The sequence below is a fragment of the Prionailurus viverrinus genome, chromosome A2, assembly GCF_022837055.1.
Source record: "Prionailurus viverrinus isolate Anna chromosome A2, UM_Priviv_1.0, whole genome shotgun sequence".
NCBI lineage: Eukaryota > Metazoa > Chordata > Mammalia > Carnivora > Felidae > Prionailurus > Prionailurus viverrinus.
Window position 1 is genome coordinate 17061217 of NC_062562.1, and position 22210 is coordinate 17083426.

General features: G+C 50.8%; 1 protein-coding gene across 3 annotated transcripts; it reads right to left on the reverse strand.

Annotated features, from left to right (window-relative positions):
- Positions 1–13: 13 nt before the first annotated feature.
- On the reverse strand, positions 14–21732 carry SHISA5 (shisa family member 5). 3 transcript variants are annotated; one of them, XM_047840695.1, is made up of 6 exons: positions 21556–21732; positions 19049–19205; positions 9067–9150; positions 1705–1820; positions 1344–1556; positions 14–1230 (listed from the first exon to the last, which is right to left on the reverse strand). In XM_047840695.1, exons 1-6 carry the CDS (start codon positions 21617–21619, stop codon positions 1151–1153), a joined length of 714 nt encoding a protein of 237 aa, XP_047696651.1. In that variant the 5' UTR covers positions 21620–21732; the 3' UTR covers positions 14–1150. The 3 variants fall into 3 exon arrangements, with proteins under 3 accessions (XP_047696651.1, XP_047696641.1, XP_047696659.1); XM_047840685.1 differs by having other exon boundaries at positions 21553–21732; XM_047840703.1 differs by lacking the exons at positions 9067–9150; positions 19049–19205; positions 21556–21732 and adding an exon at positions 3407–3523.
- Between the last annotated feature and the right edge of the window lie 478 nt (positions 21733–22210).

The window sequence follows — 22210 nt, forward strand, 5'->3', positions numbered from 1 at the left end:
AGGAGGCAGCAGCCCCAAATGTTTGCATTTATTATAAACAAAGGTGCAGACCCTAGGCTCTCAAACACATCAACAGGCACAAAGCTAAGACAGATCTGGTGAGATATTAACAGAGGAACGGGGAACACCGAGGTATTCGTGTCTGGGCCAGAGCAGCCACCGAGGCCCCCCGCACCTTTGGTCCAGACAGCCCCTTGGCCCAGGTGTCCCAGGTGCCGAGACACACTGTGGACTCGGGTTTGGGAGCTGGATGTTCTGTTGAAGCTGGTGACGGGAGAAGCAGGGACTATCAGAGGTCAGACTGTGGGCCAGTTTTCTTCCAGGACTCAGGGGTCTCAGCCTCACAACAACTATCATACACACTTTGAAACAGAAAACAGGCAAAAGGTTTGGCTAAAAAGGAAATAACACTGCAGGGAGGACACCTGAGTGTGCCGGTGGACAGAGGCTACCTTGCCTACCTGTGATGGGGGTCATGGCCAGCCAGGGCAGCCAGAACTGTGGGTGGATGTAGCCCTCTGGGCGCTGCCAGGAAGAATGCAGGGACCATCCAGTCAGACAGTGGTCGGGGACGGGTGGGGCTCTGCCTGAAGTGTTTTGATCTCAGGAGGCTGCCCACCCTCCACTGGGCACAGCACAGGATCTGGGGACTATGGGACATCTGCTGAAAGGATTAAAACCCAACTTAGCCAGGTCCCAAACCTCACCCACAGGCCTGCATCATAGCTCTGGTTCTCTGAAGAGTCCCCCACGCCCTGGGGAACAGGCCATGGCCTCAAGCAGTGGCTAGCCGCTCCACCGAAACTGGAACATATATGCACACTGCCCACGGAAAGCTGTACTATCCTAGCATGACACAAGCCCCACCTGGTCTCCCTGGGGTGGTATGGAAAAGAACTCACCCCAGTCTTTGAATTTTGTTTGAGATTTCAAAAGAGCACGATTTCAAGTGAGAAAGAGAACAAAGTAGGGTCCCAGCAACTCTGGCAAGGGCTGCTTCCCACCACGTCAGCATCACAAGTCTCGTGTACAAACAGGACTCACGCACCACGCACAGGGAGAAAAGGACCATGCCTGTGTACCCAGTCTCACACGTGCGCGCACACACACATACACACACATGGGGGCAGCCCCAGATGCAGGGACATGCTCAGGGGGCTGCCTTCGGGGGGTCCATGTAGGCTGGGTTGTAAGGAGGCTGGGTGGCAGGGTAGGGCATGGCCGCACCTCCTGAAAATAGAGAGGACACTGGTTGGTTATGAGCACGGGGGCTGCAGTGTGAGGGGGCGGAGGCAGGAGATTTAGGGGGTTCAGGAAGGATCAGAGCTGGCAGTGGTACTCACCGGCCAATGTCTCATGGTAAGCCGGGGGGCCCAACGGCTGGGCGGGGTAAGGTGGTGGGTACTGTGTCGGGTAGGGTGCCGCTGGCATCCCTGGCTGCGGGGGCATGGGGTGATAGCCCTGGTACGTTGGTCCGGGGTAGCTGGGCGGCACACTTGGAGGCTGAGGGTAAGGGGTGTGTACCACGGTGGTGGCCGTGGTGGTGGTCACAACCGCTGCAAAGAGAATCCCAGTCAGGACCACTGCCACCCCTCGCTCGGGCTTAACCAAGCCAGGGCACCGCTCAGCTCCCCTTGCCGCCTGGGGTCTGCACCCCATACACCAAGGGTCATGGCGGGGTGGGGAGGGGGCGGGCGTGCTTACGACGTGGCCGGCGGCACATCTTGTAGAGATAGCAGCAGGAGCAGGTGAAACAGATGATGACGGTGACGACAGAGAGCACAAAGATGGTCAGGCCGATGGCTACGGTTGCCCCAAACCTGCCAAAGAGCCGATCATGACCCAGGGCCTCTCGCCCCTGCCCAGGACAGCAGTCCACACCCCACCATTCCCAGGGGCACCCCTCTTGCCAGAGGAGACTCTGGGCGACACAGAGCAACATCTAGGTTGTGCAGCTTGAACCTCTTTCAGAATCCGTTTCCTCACGTGTAAAATGGGGTTTGTCTTATGAGTCTGTATAAAGCACCCAAGGTCTACCCCTCTTGCCCCGCCTGAGGAGCACGGCAGGGAGTTCTTCCGGCGCCTCCCCACCATACACCCGTCTCGGCCACCTCCGCCTAGTCAGCAGACGGTTATCGAGCACATGCCACAAACCAGAAACTCAGCAGTGGGTGAGACAGACCCGCCCTTGGCCTCCGGAAGCCCACAGCCCAGTGCAGGAGGCAGACGTTGAAGGTAAAATGACTGTGGAAGCAACAAGGGACAAAGATGGGGAGAAATTCCAGGAGAGCCGAGGTCAGTGTGGCCAGAAGCGTGAGGAGAGGCACGCAGAGAACACAGACTCAGCACTGGCCCCAGAGTAGGGCTGCTGGCCTCCCGGAGTGACAGTGAGCCTGCTGGATGCCAAGCACTGTACCAGTGGGTGGGCTCCTGCACTCTGGCCAGTATTGCAGGCCAGTGAACAATGAAACAGGTAGACGATATGGGCGTGCTGGAGGTAATCTTGCCTTCCGGAAGGGCCTGATGGCGGGCCCTCAGCAAGGACCACAACAGAGTGGAGGGGCTTTAAGAAAGAAGAGTTTTGGGCAGGAAGGTCACTAAAATTGACTTTCAAGGGCAGACAGAGACCCTTGTTCTCCTCCACAGGTGCCAAGGGACCAAGCTCTAGTCTAAGAAAACGTACATGCTTGCTGACTGCACCTAAAACATGGAAGGAGCAGGGTGCCTGGGTGGCTCAGTCGGTTGAGCGTCCAACTCCTGATTTCAGCTCAGGTTACGATCCCAGGGTTGTGAGATCGAGCCTTATGTCAGGCTCCATGCTGAGCATGGATCCTGGTTCAGATTCTCTCTCTCCTCCCCCCCCCCCCCCCCACCCCGTCCCCTCCCCTCTACCCCACTCGCACTCTCTCTCTAAAATTAAAAATTAAGAAACATGGAAGGAGGGGCACCTGACTGGCTCAGTTGGTAGAGCACAAGACTCTTGATCTCAAGCCGCACACTGGGCATGGAGACTACTTCAAAAATAATTTTTTTTAATTAAAAAATAAAACTTGGGAGAAGCTTGGCGAGCTGTTAGGGCCTCTGCCTCTACTGAAGACCCAGGGGAAGGCTGTGGCTCCACCCCGCCCTGCCCCGACCTGGGGGGAGAAGCTGCCCCTCACAGTCCGGAGGGGCAGCACCACCTCAGCAGGGCCCCTCACAGCCCAGGGACAGGTGAAGAACAGACCTTTCATGCTCTGGACTCCAAAATACACAACCGCATTTGCAAAGCAGGAACCACTGGCCACTGTGCCGGCCTCTCACCTTCCCCTGACTCACAAGCTCCTCCCAGGCCCTCTGCTGCCCCCAAGGAATGGAGAGAAAGAAACACACACACACACACACACAGTATGGCGCCCAAGCTCACCCCATGTTAGCCTCTGCCTTCACTCCAGGGCAGCCAGGAGCCCTGGACTTCCCCTCTTTCCATCATGGGCCACTCAGTTTCAATCTCCTCCCCTTTCGAGGAAAAGGAAAGCAGATCTTGGCCCTCCCCTATCCCTGACGTCAGTGGCAGGAAGAGCAACACAGAGCTCTTAAAGACACAGCAAGGCCCAGCTGCACCAGAGGGGCCAGGAGCAGGCAGGGAAGCCAAGTGTTCAGGTGGTCCTCCCAGAGTTGTGTCCCCAGCCTCACGTGCCCCGACCTGGCCTCTCACCAAGGCTATCCATCCGTCCTCCTGCCGAGACGCTGCCATGGGATCTGAGATGCCCTGAGTGCCCAAGCCACACTCCTGCTCGGCCCCAACTCAGCCCACCAGCCCCGTTCCAGCTGTCCTCCTTGATGGGTACCTTCAGTGATCTAGGCCCACCAGCAACCCCCGGGGCCTCCTGGATGACACACGAATCCCCTCAGCACCCCCTCTCCCACCAGCACATGTTCCAAGCCAGTAGCCTACCTTGCCAGGATGATGTAAGTGCCTCCTCAAGTGCCCCTGGCCAACCTGCCAGGTCTGATCATGTCACTCCTGCTCAAAAGCCTGCTATGGCTCCTATAGCTCTCAGGATCACACAGGAATTCACTTTATAATTTACTTGTTAAACTGTATCTGGGGCACCTGGCTGGCTCAGTCAGTATAGCACATGACTCTTGATCTTGGGTTGTGAGTTTGAGCTCCACATTGCGTGTAGAGATTACTTAAAAGTAAAAAAATTGGCGTGCCTGGGTGGCTTAGTCGGTGAAGAATCTGACTCTTGATTTCGGCTCAGGTCATAATCTCACAGTTTGTGAGATTTAGCCCGGCCCAGGGCCCCATGCGGACAGCACGAAGCCTACCTGGGATTCTCTCTCTCCTTTCTGCCCCGCCCCTGTTTGCACGTGCTCATGCATGCACGTTTCTTCTCTTAAATAAACTTTAAAAAAAAAAAAAAAAGCTCAGATATTTTAATAGATATAAATAAATAAAATATTTTTTAAAATTTTATTTTAAAAAAATTTGGGGGCACCTGGGTGGCTCAGTCGGTCAAGCATCCAACTTCAGCTCAGGTCATGATCTCATGGCTCATGGGTTCGAGCTGCACATCGGGCTTTGTGCTGACAGCTCAGATTCTGTGTCTCCCTCTTTCTCTGCAACTCCTCCACTCGTACTCTGTCTCTCTCTCTCTCTCTCAAAAATAAATGAACATTAAAAAAAATTTTTTTTTGAGAGAGAGAGAGAGAGAGAGAGAGCATAAGTGGGGGAGGGGCAGAGAGGGAGGGTGACACAGGATTTGAAGCAGGGTCTATGCTGACAGCAGAGAGCCTGATGTGGGGCTCAAACTCACAAATGGTGAGACCATGACCTGAGCTGAAGTAGAATGCTTAACTGAGTCATCCAGGCACCCCTAAATTTTCTTTTAGAGAGAGAGAGCATGGACAGGGGAGAGGGGCAGAAGGGGTGAGAGAGAGACAGAGAGAGAGAGAGAATCCTAAGGAGGCTCCACGCTCTGCACTGAGCCCAACACAGGGCTCGATCCCACAATCCTGGGATCATGACCTGAGCTGAAATTAAGGGCCGGATGCTGAAATGACAGCCAGCCAGGTGCCCCCCCAACCAAAAAAAAGTCTTAAAAAATTTTTAAAATTAAAAAGAGATAAATTATGTATATCTATTTGTACTTATCTGTATATATATATTATAGTTTACAAAAAAGGGGGGGTATCTAGGATTTGTCTCACCAGATAGTAAAACTTACAATAAGACAAATTTTAATCTTTAATTAATAAAGTCTAAATAAAATAAAACTTGTGTGGTCTGGGGCTCCCACCTTACCTTGTTCTCTGTGCTCTGGCCACATCACCTTCCTTTCAGCTTTGCAAAGCCCCATGCTGTATCTTACTTCAGGGCCTTTGCACATGCAGTGCCTCCTGCCTGGTCCACTCTTCTCTTTGTCTCACCCCCATGTAATTAATTTCTGTTCACCTTTCAGAACTCAGCTCAAAATATTATTTCATCAGGAACACTTCTCCTGACCATGCAGATAAGTTCAGGTAAGAACTTCCTGTCTACCTCAGTTTATAAACACTCAGTGTGAGCATTTGATTAACATGTACCTTGCCTCCAGCCCGTGGATTCACAGAGGTACAGACTGCACCTGTTTTGGGCCATCACTGTAACTCCAGTGACTAGCATACAATAAGTGTTCAATAAGTATCTGATGAATGAAAAACTCACTCAGGGACCCAGGGGCAGCACCTCGTAGGACAGCAAGGCATGATGTTCTGGGGAAGGGTAATATTTGAGGGGTGGTTGCAGTGTGGCAGGGGTCTGTGGTACCAATGGCCACAGTTCCAGTTGAACCATGCCTCTGAGAGGAAGGAATGATATTCCCAAGGTTGGGGCTACCTCCCAGATCAAAGATACCAAAGGCCAAGTTCAAAAAATAGAGCCAGCCCAGGCAGGGAGCAGGTGGGGCTGAACTGGGGGGTCCCAGAAGGCCAAAGACTCCCAATGTTCAGACTGGGGAAAGGCCATCTCTGGAGCAGGGACACCAGTACTTTCACCACGACGCTGGCAAGGCAGGGGACTGGCCATGACACAGTGGGTGTGAGAGCTGCAGAAAGGATGCTGGGAGGGCCAGGACAGGTTCACCATTGCCTCATCTCACCTCAAGGACCTGTATGCCTTTCCCACAAACTGTCACAGCAGAGTCAGGATGGAGGGTCAGCAGCAGCCTGCCTGGGGTCTGAAGCCATGCATCCTACCAGTCAGGTGCCTAAAAACATGCCAATCCTGCCTGACCATCCCATGAGTAGCAAGGGACTGGGAAGGGACAATGAAATCAGGATCCAAAAGAACCATGACAGAGGAGCAAGGAAGCTTTGGGGAGGGAACAAGCCAAAAAGGGACACAGCCACTGACCATTCAATAGGGCAGGATGGGGCTCACCTACCAAAGGTGGGGAGCAGGCAGAAGACTTGGGCCAACTCCAGGCCCATGGATACCATGGCCACACCATAGGGAGCACAGTGCCACATTCAGGGAAGATATCACCCATCCAGGTTGTGACAGGCAGAAATAGTCTCATCTGGGTCCCTGTGCTCTGAGCTGGTGCCTCATTCTTGGGGAACCCAAGGAGTCACTCACAGAGGCAGGCAAGGGGTTTTTCCTTCTATCGAGGCTTCCCTGGAGCTCCCAGCCATGGCCTGGGCAGTAGGTGCCGGACCCACCAAGGAGCCCACACTCCAGTGGATAAACAGCACCCTTGGCCGAGGGGGCAGCACACAGATGCCCACCTGAGAGAATGGACAGGCAGCCACCTGAGGGCATTCACAGAAGTGTCGTTGGTGACCGTGCCCTTTTACCTGCCCGGTACCTGCTTCCCAAGCCCTAAACCTTTATTAAGACAGGTGTCATGTGAGACACAGGGGCTCTGGTAAGAAAGCAGAGAAGAGACGGGGCAGAGCAGGGTGGGGGCAAGTCAACAGCATTACTGTCAGCACTTCTCAGTGGGCAGCACATCTGGGGCAGGAGGCATGAAGGGCACAGGCAGGGCAGGAGACACAGGCACCCCCACCAGGCACAGTGGTGTGCACGCTGCAGCGTGTGGCCCCGCTCACCAGTTCCGTGACTGGTGCACACCTCAAGGAGCGACAGGTGCTCCTGGGCTCGTCCCAGTCACCTCCCTAACTGCCTGCCACAAGCCCTAGCAGTCATTCCTCCTATGCCCCTCAGGGACCTTGTTCTGCAGCGTCCCCTCTGTCCCCTTTCCCAGCCTAAGTCTCCACCAGCACCGAAGAAGCCCTTCTTCACCCTGACTCCTCCTCCAACTCCTGTCTTACTCCTCACTGGTTCACAGCCAGATATCTCCCTGAAGCTGTCTACACTCACTTCACCCTACCCATTTCCAACTCACTCTTCAATCCACTGCACTGAATGGCTCCTGCCACAGGTGCCATGGCCTCTGTGGTATGGCATCCACATTTCTCAATACCCCACGGACTGGGCGTCTTCCTCTTTCCTCCCACTTTTCTGAACCCTCCCGCTCAGCTCCTCCTGAGGCCATTCTTCAAACATTGCTGACCCTCAGATTCAGTCCTCAACACACTCCTGCCACCCGACCTGACCCCTTCACCCCAAACCCACTCCTTGTCTCACATCCTCTCACAGGGCCAGACCTCTGGCCCTGTCAACAGAGACCAGCTTCCCCCACCCCTCCCTAGCGCAGCTGCTGAATGCCCGTCTCCAGCCTCATAGCACCCCACCAAAGCCAGTCTCCCTCTAGCCTCCCAACACCTTGGACTGGGAAGCCATGGCTGCCTCCCCCTAGCCACCCGCCACCCCGTCCCTGCCTGCTGCCTTCATCCTCCATAGAGCAGCCAGAGTGGTCTTCCTAAAACACCATTCAGACGAGCACTGCCCAGAACCCCATGCTGCCCGCTGTCCTCAGGACAAGGCCCACCCCTGGGCTGCCCCCGGCCCACACTGGCTAGACATCAGAACATCCTGTGGGGCCATCTGAAAGCCCACAGTTCTGGGACTCAACAGTGGAAGGGCATTCCCTGGATGTGGAGGGAGGGGCTCATCGAGGCGTCAGTCCCCAGTCAGCCAAGGGGGCGGGATCAGCCAGCAGATGGGAGTACAGAGGCCGGGCCCTGGGCACTGAGGGGGGACCACAGGCTGCACTTCTCCCCTCCCCACTCCCAGGTGCCCCGTCTGATTCCACATCCACCCAGGTCCACAGGGCAGGATGGGGCAGGCAAGCACCTGGACCCCTGTGCAAGCCCTGAGCCCAAAGTCTCTTCCTCCTAAGGGGCAACCAGGCCTGGGCAGATCTTCTCCCAAAAGGGGCTTCTAGATCCACCAGGGCAGGGGCAGGCGGCACGTGGAACAGTCCCCACCAGGAAAACGCACCAGTGGCTGCACGCTTACTCCATCTGCATGAAACGTGTGTCACAACACCTGGTCATGGTGGCAACAAGACATAGCAGGAAACTGGCCGAGGGAACTGAGCTTTCAAAGACTGGGTTGTTCCCTGGCCCTCTGACAGAAGGGCCCTGACACAGCAACCATAACTCACAAGCCCTGACACGGGGACTGGGTGTCATCGGTTGTCCCAGCATCTTCACCGCGCTCCATCATTACCTCACCACCGTGCACCTGCACCACCATCGCCCACCGCCATCACCCCGTCACCTCTTCACCCATCACTGTCGCCCCGTCACCACCATTGCCCTGAGACCATCACCACCATCACTGTATCACCATCGCCACCAAAGCCCCACCGCGTCACCACCATTGCCCCGTCGCCGTCACGATCACACCATCCCTGTCACCACCGTCACCATCATGCTCTCCCTATCACCTAGGTCAACATGGACCCCTACCCTTGGCCTTTCAACTGCCAACCATAGTCCTCCCATTCCTAACTACGATGATTGAGGACACAACTTTCCAACCTAAGGAGCAAGGGACCTGGTGGTCAGTCTCTGGGGCTAGTCACTACAATGACTCTGCGGCATCCCAGTCCCCACAGCCCTCACTCTAGCCCGCTAAGCCCCTTGTCATCTTGGCCAGGAAGATGCATGCAGCCTGCAGGTTTTATTTACCCTGACATGGGGTCGCTGTCCAAGCTGGAACGGAACCTCAGCGCCGAGCCCAGCTGCTCCAGTGGCTCTATATCAGTGGACACGCTGCAAAGAGGAAAACTCACAGTTAATACATCCGAGCCCCACCCAGCATACCAGGAACAAATGCTACCTTAGTGCACACACACAACATGCACGAAAGCCAGTCCTGTACGGGGCCAGCGAGTAGCCCTAATGGCCTCCTGAGCATGACTATCACACACACCAGGATCTCAGGCTAGAATGCCACACATTCTTCTTTTTTTTTTTTTTAATTTTTTTAATGTTTATTTTATTTTTGAGACGAGGGGGGGGGGGAGGGGCAGAGAGAGAGGGAGACAGAATCTCAAGCAGGCTCCAGGCTCTGAGTTGTCAGCACAGAGCCTGACACAGGGCTCAAACCCATCAACCATGAGATCATAACCCGACGCTTAACTGACTGAGCCACCCAGGCGCCCCCACACGTTTTTCTCAAGTGCACATGGAAACATTCTCCAGTACAGACCACAGGTAAGGCCTGGCAGACTCAATAGATTTGAAAAGATTGGTATCATACAAAGTATCTTTTCGAACCACAATGCTACTAAGCTAGAAATCAGCAAAGGAAGATTACCATGTCACAAAGTTAAAAAAGAAATGGTAGGGGCTCGGTAAAGCGTCCAACTCCCGATTTCGGCTCAGGTCACCATCTCACAGTTTCGTGAGTTTGAGCCCTGCGTCAGGATCTGCACTGACAGTGTGGAGCTTACTTGTGATTCTCTCTCTCCTTCTCTCTCTGCCCCTCCCCTGCTCGTGCTCTGTCTCTCTCAAAATAAACAAAAAAAATTTTTTAAGAAAATTATTAATGAATTACTGTTAATTGTGCTAAATGTACTATTGATACAGTGATTGTATTTCTTTACAAAGGACTCATTTGTATAGATAAAAACTAACATTTGAGGAGAAATTTTTATGATGGTTTAATTTTTATTTTGTTTTAAAATAATGAGGAAAAGGGGCACCTGGATGGCTCAGTTGGTTGAGCGTCCGACTTCAGCTCAGGTCATGATCTCACAGTCTGTGAGTTCGAGCCCCGCGTTGGGCTCTGTGCTGACAGTTCAGAGCCTGGAGCCTACTTCGGATTCTGTGTCTCCCTCTCTCTCTGCCCCTCCCCCACTCGCACTCTGTCTCTATCAAAAAATGAATAAACGGGGGCGCTTGGGTGGCTCAGTCGGTTAGACCTCCGACTTCAGCTCAGGTCACGATCTCACGGTCCGTGAGTTCGAGCCCCGCGTCGGGCTCTGGGCTGATGGCTCAGAGCCTGGAGCCTGCTTCCGGTTCTGTGTCTCCCTCTCTCTCTGCCCCTCCCCCGTTCATGCTCTGTCTCTCTCTGTCTCAAAAATAAACGTTAAAAAAAAAAAAGAAAGAAACTATAATTATAAAAAAAAATGAATAAACGTTAAAAAATTAATTAATTAATTAATTAATGAGGAAAAAAAGTGGTGGAAAGTGTATGGTCAGAGTGTGGGTAACTATGGAAGCAGGTCATGGATGTGGAGTTATTATTCTCTTGTTTTTGTATATATTGAAACTTTCCAAAATTAAATGTAGAACAAAATTCAAAAGCATGAGGAACAACTACACCCTAAATTTGAAGGAAAACTGAAGCTGAGGAGAAAATACTTTTAAGAAGTCAGAGAGCAAGGGCTCCTGGCTGGCTCAGTCAAAAAAGCATGCAACTCTTGATCTCCAGGTCACGGGTTCAAGCCCCAGGTCGGGTATAGAGATTACTCAAATAAATAAAACTTAAAAAAAAGAATCAGTATGTAGGCTTTGGTGAGCAATAACAGAGCAGAGGATGCCAAGCTGGTGTGTGGGAGGCTGGAAAGAGAGACCCAGGGAAGCTAACCCGGCATCTGAGGCCCGGTTGCTCCCGGGGGCACTAGCCAATTTCAGAGGGGCAGCTGAGGGGCTGAATGGAGATTGGACTCAGAGCCCACCAAGTGACGATGATTCTCTGATGATTCCCACCAACTGGGGATGAGACCTAAAAAGCTGCACCCCAAGAATAAGGGAGAAAGTGAGCAGAGAGCTGAGTTCCTAATCCTCTTGGCCTCTGCAGTTAGGCCAAGGTGGTCTGAGAGTGCTGTGTCCCTGCAAAAGCAAGACTTCTCCTCAGAAGTCCTGAGCTCCAAATTTCTACAGTCAATTTTGCAAATGTAATGTTAGGCACACATTACAAAGTTTTCAGAAACACTAGGACACTAGACAACATGAATACAAGACCAAAGAGAAAGGGACACGTGGGTGGCTCAGCTAAGTGTCCGACTTTGACTCAGGTCACGATCTCATGGTTCGTGGATTTGAGCCCTGCATTGGGCTCTGTGCTGACAGCTCAGAGCCTGGAGCCTGCTTCAGGTTCTGTGTCTCCTTCTCTCTCTGTCCCTCACCTGCTCACGCTCTGTCTCTCTTTGTCTGTCTCTGTCTCTGTCTCTCTCTCTCTCTCTCAAAAATAAACAAACAGGAGCACCTGGGCGGCTCAGTTGGTTGACTGACTTTGGCTCAGGCCATGATCTCCTGGTTCGTGGCTCTGAGCCCCACATCAGGCTCTGTGCTGACAGCTTGGAGCCTGGAGCCTGCCTCAGATTCTGTGTCTCTGTCTCTCTCTGCTCATGCTTTCTCTCTCTCAAAAATAAATAAACATTAAAAAAATTAAAAAATAAATAAAAATAAAAAATAAATGGGGCGCCTGGGTGGCTCAGTCGGTTAAGCATTTGACTTCGGCTCAGGTCATGATCTCGCAGTCTGTGAGTTCAAGCCCTGCATCAGGCTCTGTGCTGACCGCTCAGAGCCTGGAGCCTGTTTCAGATTCTGTGTTTCCCGCTCTCTCTGACCCTCCCCCGTTCATGCTTTGTCTCTCTCTGTCTCAAAAATAAACGTTAAGAAAAAATTTTAAAAAATAAATAAATACTTAGCTTCTTTAAAAAATATATAAAAAATAAAATAAAAAATAAATAAACAATCATTGGGGCACCTGGGTGGCTCAGTTGGTTAAGTGTCTGACTTCAGCTCAGGTCATGATCTCATGGTTCATGAGTTTGAGCCCCACGCTGGGCTATGTGCTGACAGCTCAGAGCCTGGAGCTGCTTCGGATTCTGTGTCTCCTCTCTCTCTGTCCCTCCCCTGCTCGTACTCTGTCTCTCTCTCTCTCTCTCTCTCTCTCTCAAAACTAAACAGGGGCACCTAGGTGGCTCAGTTGGTTGAGTGTCCAACTTTGGCTCAGGTCACGATCTTGCAGTTCATGGGTTCAAGCCCCACATCAGGCTCTGTGCTGACAACTTGGAGCCTGGAGCCTGCTTCGGATTCTGTCTCCCAGTCCTGCCACTCCTCTGTCTCTCTCTCAAAAATAAACATTTAAAAAAAATTTTTTTTAAGTAGTCAGAAAAACCATATTGCTTGCAAAGGAGCAATTATTAAACTGTCAACTGGTTTCTCAACAGAAATAATAGACAACAGAAGACAATGGAACGGAGTGCCTGGCTGGCTCAGTCGGAAGGGTATGCAATGACTCTTAGTGTTTTTTTTTTAAGTGTTTATTTATTTTTGAAAGAGAGAGGGAGAGTGTGAGTGGGGGAGGGGGAGAAAAGTGAGGGGGACCCAGAATCCAAAGCAAGCTCCAGGCTCTGAGCTGTCAGCACAGAGCCCAATGCGGGGCTCTAACTCACAAACTGTGAGATCATGACTTGAGCCAAAGTCAGACACTTAACCGACTGAGCTACCCAGGCGCCCCAGTATGCAATGACTCTTGACCTCAGGGTCATAAGTTTGATCCCCATGATGGGTGTAGAGATTGCTAAAAAAAATAAATAAACGTAAAAAAAAAAAAAAGAATGGAATGAAAGCTTTAAAGTGCTGAGAGATGGGGCGCCTGGGTGGCGCAGTCGGTTAAGCGTCCGACTTCAGCCAGGTCACGATCTCGCGGTCCGTGAGTTCGAGCCCCGCGTCGGGCTCTGGGCTGATGGCTCAGAGCCTGGAGCCTGTTTCCGATTCTGTGTCTCCCTCTCTCTCTGCCCCTCCCCCGTTCATGCTCTGTCTCTCTCTGTCCCAAAAATAAATAAACGTTGAAAAAAATAAATAAATAAAGTGCTGAGAGAAGTTAGTAGCTGCCAACCTAGAAATCTATAACCAGGAAAAATATACTTTGAGGAGGAAGGTGAAATAACGACATTTTCAGAGAAACAAAAACCAAGAAAATTTGACACCAGCATACCTGCATGAAGGCAGAAGGAACATGATCTCAGTTGAGGCTTAAAGATGCAGGAAGCAATAAGAAGCAGCGAGAAGATAAAGATATGGATAAATGTAAATAAATATTCACTGTCTTGTATGGAAACCAATTTGACAATAAATTTCATATTGAAATAAATAAATAAATATTCACTGTCAAAAGCAATTAAAATACTGTCTTTGAGGCTTACAATGGTTATACAAGAGATAAAGAGGGACATTACATATGATAAGATGAACAATTCATCAGAAAGTCAAACCAACCCTAAATATGTATGCACCTAATAACAAAGCATCAGAACTCATGAAGCAAATATTGACAGAACTAAAACAACAAACATATCTGTGGTCTCCAGTAATCAATAAAGCAAGCAGACAAAACCAAAAGGCAGAAAAGAACTAAACACTATTATCAACCAACTTGACCTGACACTTATAAAGCACTATACCCAACAACTGCAGAATATACCATTTTTCAGGTTCATATGAAACATTTACCAAGGTACAGTATAGGTTGGGTCATAAAATGAGTCACAATAAATCTCAAAAGACTTAAATCTTAAAAGAAAACAACACAATGAGGTATCACACACATTCACCAAAATTACTGAAATTAAAACCTAGGCAATAGCAATGATCTAGATCTTGACTGAGATATTATATGTGAGAAGTATACATTTATTAAAACTCATCAAACTGAAACATTCAGACCTGTGCACTTTGCTGTATGTGATTATAGCTCAATTTTTAAAAATGACTTACAATGCCAAGTTTAGAGAGGATGTATAGAAAACTGGGACTCTCATACATGGCTGGCAAGAGTGTAAATGGTACAGTGTTAGAAAACTGGAAGTATCTGCCAGTATCTGGAAGCTGAACACATGCACCAATGACTCAGCAATTTTACTCCAAGATATTTACCCAAAAGAAATATGTTCCTTCGAAATTTTTATTTATTTAAATAATCTCTGTCCCCAATGTGGGGCTCAAACTCATGACCCTAAGATCAACAGTCACATGCTCCTCCAACTGAGCCAGCCAGGCACCCCAGAAATATATTCCTTTTTTTTTTTATGTTTTATTTATTTTTGAGGGAGAGAGAGACAGAGTACGAACAGGGGAGGGGCAGAGAGAGAGGAAGACACAGAACCTGCAAAGCAGGCTCTAGGCTCTGAGCCATCAGCACAGAGCCCGATGTGGGACTTGAACTCCTGAACCATGAGATCATGACTTGAGCCAAGTCAGAAGGTCAACCAACTGAGCCACTCAGGCGCCCTGAAATATGTTCCTTTTAAAAGGCACCAAAGAGGGGCACCTGGGTGGCTCAGTCAGTTAAGCATCTGACTTCAGCTCAGGTCATGATCTCACAGTTCTTGGGTTCAAACCCCGCATCATGCTGAGAGTTCAGAGCCTGGAGAATGCTTCCGATTCTGTATCTCCCTCTCTTTCTGTCCCTCCCCTGTTTGTGCTCTGTCTCTGTCTCTCAAAAATGAATAAATGTTAAAAAAAAAAAAAAAACTTAAAAAAATAAACAATAAATAAATAAATGGCACCAAATATTTGCCTGGGTGGCCCAATTGGTTGGGTGTCTGACTTCAGCTCAGGTCATGATCTCAAGGTCCATGGGTTCAAGCCCGCGCCAGGCTCTGTGCTTTAGATTCTGTGTCTCCCTCTCTCTCTGCCCCTCCCCCACTCACACTCTGTTTCTCTCTCTCAAAAATAAATAAATGGGGTGCCTGGGTGGCTCAGTCGGTTAAGTGTCCGACTTTGGCTCAGGTCATGATCTCGTGGTCTGTGAGTTCGAGCCCCGCATCGGGCTCTGTGCTGACAGCTCAGAGCCTGGAGCCTGCTTCGGATTCTGTGTCTCCCTCTCTCTCTGACCATCCCCCGTTCATGCTTTGTCTCTCTCTGTCTCAAAAATAAATAAACGTTTAATAAATAAATAAATAAATAAACGTTGGAAACAAAATTTTTTTAAGGCACCAAAGGTTTGTGAAAAAGAGTTCTTAATATCACTATTAGAATAGCGGGGGCGGGGGGAAGAATAGCAGAAGCCTAGTCTAATAAAAGGTGTCTTAAAAAAAAAAAAAAAAAACTACAGCAGGAGAACCTGGGTGGCTCAGTCAGTTGAGCATCCATCTTTGGCTCAGGTCATGATCTCGCAGTTTGTGAGTTTGAGCCTCACGTCAGACTCGTTGCTGTCAGCAGAGAGGCTGCTTCAGATCTTCTGTTCCCCAACTTCCCGCCACCCCCCCCAGCTCTGCCCCTCCCCCACTAACACTCTCTCTTCTCAAAAATAAATAAACATTAAAAACCACACACATACAAAACTACAGCAAACATTTTTTAACCAGGAAATGATGAAAGCCTTCCCTCTGGAACCAGAAACAAGAATGCTACCTATCACCACTTTCAATCATCATTGTACTGGAGATCCTAGCCAGTGTAATAAAACAAGAAAAATTAATTATAAGTATAAGAACTGGAATGGAAAAAATAAGACATTAACTGCACATGATGTGACTATTTTTGTAGAAAATTCTAAAGAAATTTCAATTAAAATCACTCAAATTAATAAGTAAATTTAGTAAAGTCTCTGGATACAAGGTCAATTTATTAAAATTTATTACCTTTCTCTGTATCAATACATAATGAGAATTTTAAACTATACTACTTACAGTACTATGAAAAAGACTGAGGCACCTGGATGGCTCAGTTGGTTAAGCATCCGACTTTGGTTCAGATCATGATCCCACAGTTTGTGGGTTCAAGCCCCATGTGGGGCTCTATGCTGACAGCTCAGAGCCTGGAGCCTGCTTTGAATTCTGTGTCTCCTTCTCTCTCTCTGTCCCTCTCCCACTTGTAAATTCTCTCTCTCTCTCTCTCTCTCTCTCTCTCAAAATAAATAAAAGAACTTAAAAGATTTTTTTTTTTTTAAAGAGTAATTACCTAGGAGAAAGTACAGATGCAGGAAAACTATTTGACAAAATTCAAGATCCCTTCATGACTAAAAGTCCAAGCAAACTAGAAATAGAAAGCAACTTCCTCATTCTGATAAGAGGCACCAATGAAAAAGCTACAGCTAGCATCATACTTAATACTGAATGTTTTCTCCCTAAATTGAGACCCAGAAAGAGATATCTGCTCTCATCACTTCTATTCAACATTGCACTGGAGGTCCCAGCCCGTGCAATGAGGCAAGAAGGAGCAAAAGCAATACAGAGTATAAAAGAAACAGTAGAAGAAAAAATGGAATAAAAACAAACCAAAACAATATGGCAAGTTAAAAAGAAAGAAGTACGGAATGAATAGGAGAGAGACCAATAAAAAGCACAAAATAAAATGGCAAATATAGTGCCAGTACAATGTTACACTAAATTTAAATGAAATGCTCCTGTATTTTAAAAAATTACTGGAATGGATTTCTTTAAAAAAGACACATGCATAAATTTAAGGACACCAAAAGGTTGGAAGTAATCTTCAGGTGTGGCTGGCAGTGTATGCAGCCTGGTGTCGCCATTCCCAAGAGCACTTTCTTAGTCAGTAATTACATACATCTCACTAACCTGGCAATTTGCTCCCATGCACACTTCCAAAAAATTCTCACATGGTTCCATAAAAGGAGATAGGAAGTACAGGAGGATGCCCATCACAATTATCTAGGATAGCAAGCTTAGGACTCAGACCAAAGAGAATGACACCACAGGGGTGGGCACAGGCTGGATGTACACAATGCAACATGGATGGGTCTTACAGACGCTGTGCTGAATGCAAAAGGTAAAAGAGTTCATTGTACCCACAAAACAATGTACATTTTGCAAAGCACAAAGTGGCTCTCTGCCCCTCTCTCCCACTTGTACTCTCTCGCTCTCAAATAAAATTTAAAAAAATAGGGGCGTCTGGGTAGCTCAGTCATTCAAAGCATGTGACTTTGACTCAGGTCATGATCGCACAATTTGTGAATTTGAGCCCTCATCAGGCTTTCTGCTGTCAGCACAGAGCCTGTTTTGGATCCTCTGTTTCCCTCTCTCTGCCCCTTCCACGCTGGCACACACATGCACATGCACACAGGCACGCACGCGCTCTCTCTCTCTCAAAATAAATAAATAAACTTAAAAACAAATGGGTGGGAGGGGCTCAGGGGCTCAGGGGCTCAGCCCCTGAGTGGCTCAGTCAGTTAAGGTTAAGCTCCGACTTCGGTTCAGGTCATGATCTCATGGTTGGTGGGTTCGAGCCCTGTGTCAGGCTCTGTGCTGACAGCTAAGAGCTTGGGAGCCTGCTTTGGATTCTGTGTCTCCCTCTCTTTCTCTGCCCCTCCCCTGCTTGCACTCTGTCTCTCTCACTCTTTCTCTCAAAAATAAATAAACATAAAAAAAAATTTTTTTTTAAATAAATAGGGGCACCTGGGTGGCTCGTCAGTTAAAGGTCCGACTTCAGCTCAGGTAATGATCTCAAGGTTTGTGAGTTCGAGTCCCATGTCGGGCTCTTTGCTGTCAGCCAGAGCCCCCTTCCGATCCACTGTCCCTGTCTCTCTCTGACCCTCCCCCACTTGCGCAAGCGTGCATGTGCATGCACTCCGTCTCTCTCAAAAATAAATAAACGTGGGGTGCCTGGGTGGCTCAGTCGGTTGGGCAACCAACTTCACTCAGGTCATGATCTCACAGATTGTGAGTTCGAGCCCCGCATCGGGCTCTATGCTGACAGCTCAGAGCCTGGAACCTGCTTCTGATTCTGTGTCTCCCTCTCTCTCTGCCCCTCCCCACTCACGTTCTCTCTCTCTCTCTCTCTCTCTCTCTCTCTCTCCAAGAGTAAATAAACATTAAAAATTTTTTTTTAATTAAAAAAACATAAAAAAATAAAAATACAAATAAATGAATAAACTTTTAAAAATAAAAAATAAATTAAAAAATTAATTTAATTTAATTTAATTTAATTTAATTTATAAATAAATAAAACCCAAACCATGAAAAGGACATACACACTGGTAGCCTATGGAGTGAGAGGGAAATGGAATGGTCATGTGAGATTAAAGTAAATATGTAAGATGACAGGGGCTGGTCTTGCCCAGACTGATGATAATCAACCTGCCATGAGCTGAGAAGTTTGACCATCTCAACCGTTTCTATACCCGCGACCAAACACAAAACACAGATGTGGCAAAGGGAGACCTTGGGACCAGCCCATGAAACAGCCTAAACCGAGATGCAATGCAAATCCAGGGGCCAGACCAAGAGGACACAGGCACGGCGCAGTGCGACGTGCCTTCCAGGGCCCACAGGATGATACTTACACAAATCACATACAATCCCCCACCAGGTGCATGCACGAACTGTGGGGTACACTCACACCAAGGCATGCACCTTGCTGGTACAGGTACACATCCAGGTACATACCCAGGGGTGAGCCACAGGGCCAGCTGAGGCCACCAGCCCGAGAAACCTGCTCAGCCCAAGGCTGAGTGAGGTGGGTGAGCTGCAGTCCTCTAGGGTCGCAGGGAAAGGGGCAAGGGGCTAAGTGAGCAGGCTCTGGGGAGCTCAGCCCAGAACAGGGGCACCCCACCCCCACCCCCACCCCTGGTCCAGTGCTCTACCACCTCGAGGGGGCTGAGAGGCTGGAGGGGCAAGGCTATTTCTCTTTCATGTACACTCCTGCTCGGGGCAGGCTCAGGCCTCCCCCCCTGCGACCACCGGGCACCCACCTGGCCTCAGGCACAGAACACTTTTCCTCATCCCACACAAATTTCTTCAGCACATCAGAGCAGCAGTATTGTTTGTAACAGGTGCCACAGCAGAAATCAGGACAGGACTCAGGGAAGAGGATGCGTCCACGGGAAGCCACACACACTTCACTGTGGACTGGAGCAGAGAAACACACTTGTTAATCTGTGGCCACAGGGCCAGGCCTCATGCCAGATCTCAGCCATGTCCTGGCTAGCACAGCCCCTTTCCCAGCACTGCCAGCAGGCACAAGCATCTGGGCCATCTGTGAACCATCCTAGTCATTGGCCACCTCTAGCCGAAGCCCCCGTCAGCCTTGCCCTCTTCCCTGTCCCACAGCAGAGCACCTAACCAGCCCCCTTCCCTCCCCCACCAGCCACTTGCCTTCTGATAGGAGATTGACCTTTCTAAGTGGGAGTTTGACTGGGCTACTTCCTGCTCTCGAACCATCCCTGGTCTCTACTGCCTCAGGATCAAGTCCAGAGTCCACAAAACAGGGTTTGGACTACAAAAGGCCTTGATGGTCACTCCAGCTTTCCAACTCTACGCACATTCTGCCTATATTCTTCATGCCTGCTTCCCATTCCCCACCTTCAAATCTACTCATCCTACAAGGCCTCACTCCAGGCCCCCTCCTCCAGAAACTGCCCAAGCCCAGCAATCACAGAACTGAACAGTAATACCCCCAACTAGCTGCTGGGGCCCAGGCACTGGACCAACTAGTTCTCAATCCTTATTCCCTCTCCTCACCTGGGCCTGGGCCCCTGCTAGACACTGGACTGCAGGGGCCTGGCCCTCACAGACTACACGACAGGCTGTCTCCCGACCAACTCCCCATTGGCTACAGTTACACCCACCATATAAGAGTCTGTGAAACAATTAGCCCTGGGCTAGGGCTGCAGCGGGTGCCTAGAAAATGTTTATGCCCTCAGTGGCCAGGGCTCCGAGGCAGTGGCACCACTAGGAGCCCCAGAACCATTACAAGGCTCCCAGGCAAAACTGGAATCTAAGGATATTCCCCCAGCCTGGGGTATAGACAACACTTCACTGTACCAGGCCATGCTGAGAGGACCTGGCTGACAAGTGTGGGAAATGACCAGGGCTTTGAGAGACCACAAGCCTTGCAAACTTCCAGGAAGATGCTACAGCCAAATGTTCCCATGCATCCTGAGGCTATGTTAGCAGAGACCTAGTGCCCACCAGCAGGAGGGGGCAGTCCCGGATCGTGCCTGGGCAGACCCCCACTTAGAACACCCAATCCAGTAAGGCCCAGATGACTATGGTAGCTGATAAACCATGAAGTGTGGCTACTTCACCTGGAAACAGTGCTGACACAGCACCTGGAACCCAGAGACCCAGAGTGGCCAGGGCCCCGGGGCAGTGTGCAGTGTCTGGAGACCATGTACAGAGCAAGGCCCACAGAAAGAGGCACTGAGTGGCCTCCCTGAGAAGAGATAACTAGGAATGGGATGGGGGTGGGGGAGGGGTGCTCTGCTCTTGGCGGGTTCAGGCAGAACCCTGCTCTGGGCAAAGCTGCAGACCAGAGGAGCTGACCACTACCAGGCTCACCCTGGTAGTAGGTAGGATAGTAGGTATGGTCAGCATGGCCCATGCTACTGGGTTACTCGGGTGAGCCACCTCCAGCAGGGTCTTTACAGCCTTTACAGTCACGGCCCAGCCTCCAAGCTGGGACTGAAGACACAACGCCGACGCTGTCTGGGCCAAGAGCCCATGACACAAATGCTCTTCTGGGCCCCAGACACTTCCCAGTGGAGGAGGCTTCCTAGATCTCACTGGACCAGGGACCTGGGCTCCATCTTCTCACTTTCCCACCCCAGGTCCCCACATTCATCTCAGCCCCCAGGAAATAAAGCCCTTCTCCTGGAGGAAGCCACTCACCCCAGAGGGATCATCCGCTTCCTCTGGCTGGGCAAGGGGTTGTTCCAATTCCTACCCCTAAAAGGCCCCCAGCCTGGCCTCCTCCGCCTGTGAATCATCCGTCTACCGTCAACACACACACAGTGATGTTTCCTCCGACCCCGGGGAGACCGGCCTCAACCGGGCAGGGGCTTCCACCCAGTAAACAGAGCCCAAGGGAAAGCCTCTGATGGAGGGGCCAGGCCTCCCTGCTGCCACCACCCTAGGCTAAGGACTGGCGGGGACTCCTACCCCAGCCCCTGGGGACCCAATCCCTTGTAACACGTGAGGGAGCACAGACCCCACCACCACCACCACCATTCCCGGGCAGAGCAATGGTGGCAACTTCCTAGGGTCTGGGCAGTGTCAGTTCAGACTGGGAGGGGTGCTGCGGTGGAGGTCAGGTCAGTCCTGAGGGTTGGCTGACTGCCTCGCGGTTAATGGGGTGCGGGACACTGTGGGGATGGTGTTGCCTGGGCTCACGCCAGGGGCGCACGGACGTGGCTGCCCCGCTCCCCTACACACTGTCCCCGCCCGGGACAAACTCCCCCCACCCCCAAAGGCTCACCACCTGGAGGCGGCGGGAGCAGCAGCAGCAGCAGGAGGATCCGTGGCGAGGGGACACGCGCAGCCATAGCTGGGTGGCGGACGGACAGAAGAACAGACGGACAGAAGAAACAGGGGTCGAGGTGCAGCCGCAGCCTCAGCGACCCGTGCGGCCACCGCTTCCTCGCCCCGCCCCGGCGGCCTGTTCCGGGAACCCCGCCCGGAGGAGGGAGCGGAGGGGAGGAGGGCGAGGCGAGGGAAGGGGAGAGGACGCCCCTCCCAGCCTGCCGGCCAGGCCCATGTCCGGGGGCCAAGCAAAAACTATGGCCCGGGGCGTTTAGGACGCTGACAGGCGCCTGGCGACCACCGACGTTGACTTCTGTGCACGGGATACTTTCCGCTCCCTGCCCCGCTCCCCCTCCACCCCGAGCCCCAGTTCCTAGCCCTTGACCCCAAGGGGGTCTCCACTGGAATCTGCATCCTAACACTTGGGAGGCTGGACACAGCCCCTCCCCTCCCCGTGGCCCTGGGCCCTCCCATGCCCCTCATTCTGCATTGGAGGACCAGGTGAGGTGGTGGGGACAGTGCCCAGAGCAGACCTGGGCACACAGTAGGCACTCAATAAATGCCAGTCCCTTCTGCAAGCCTAGCCCATCACCTCACCCACTGGGTTGATACCT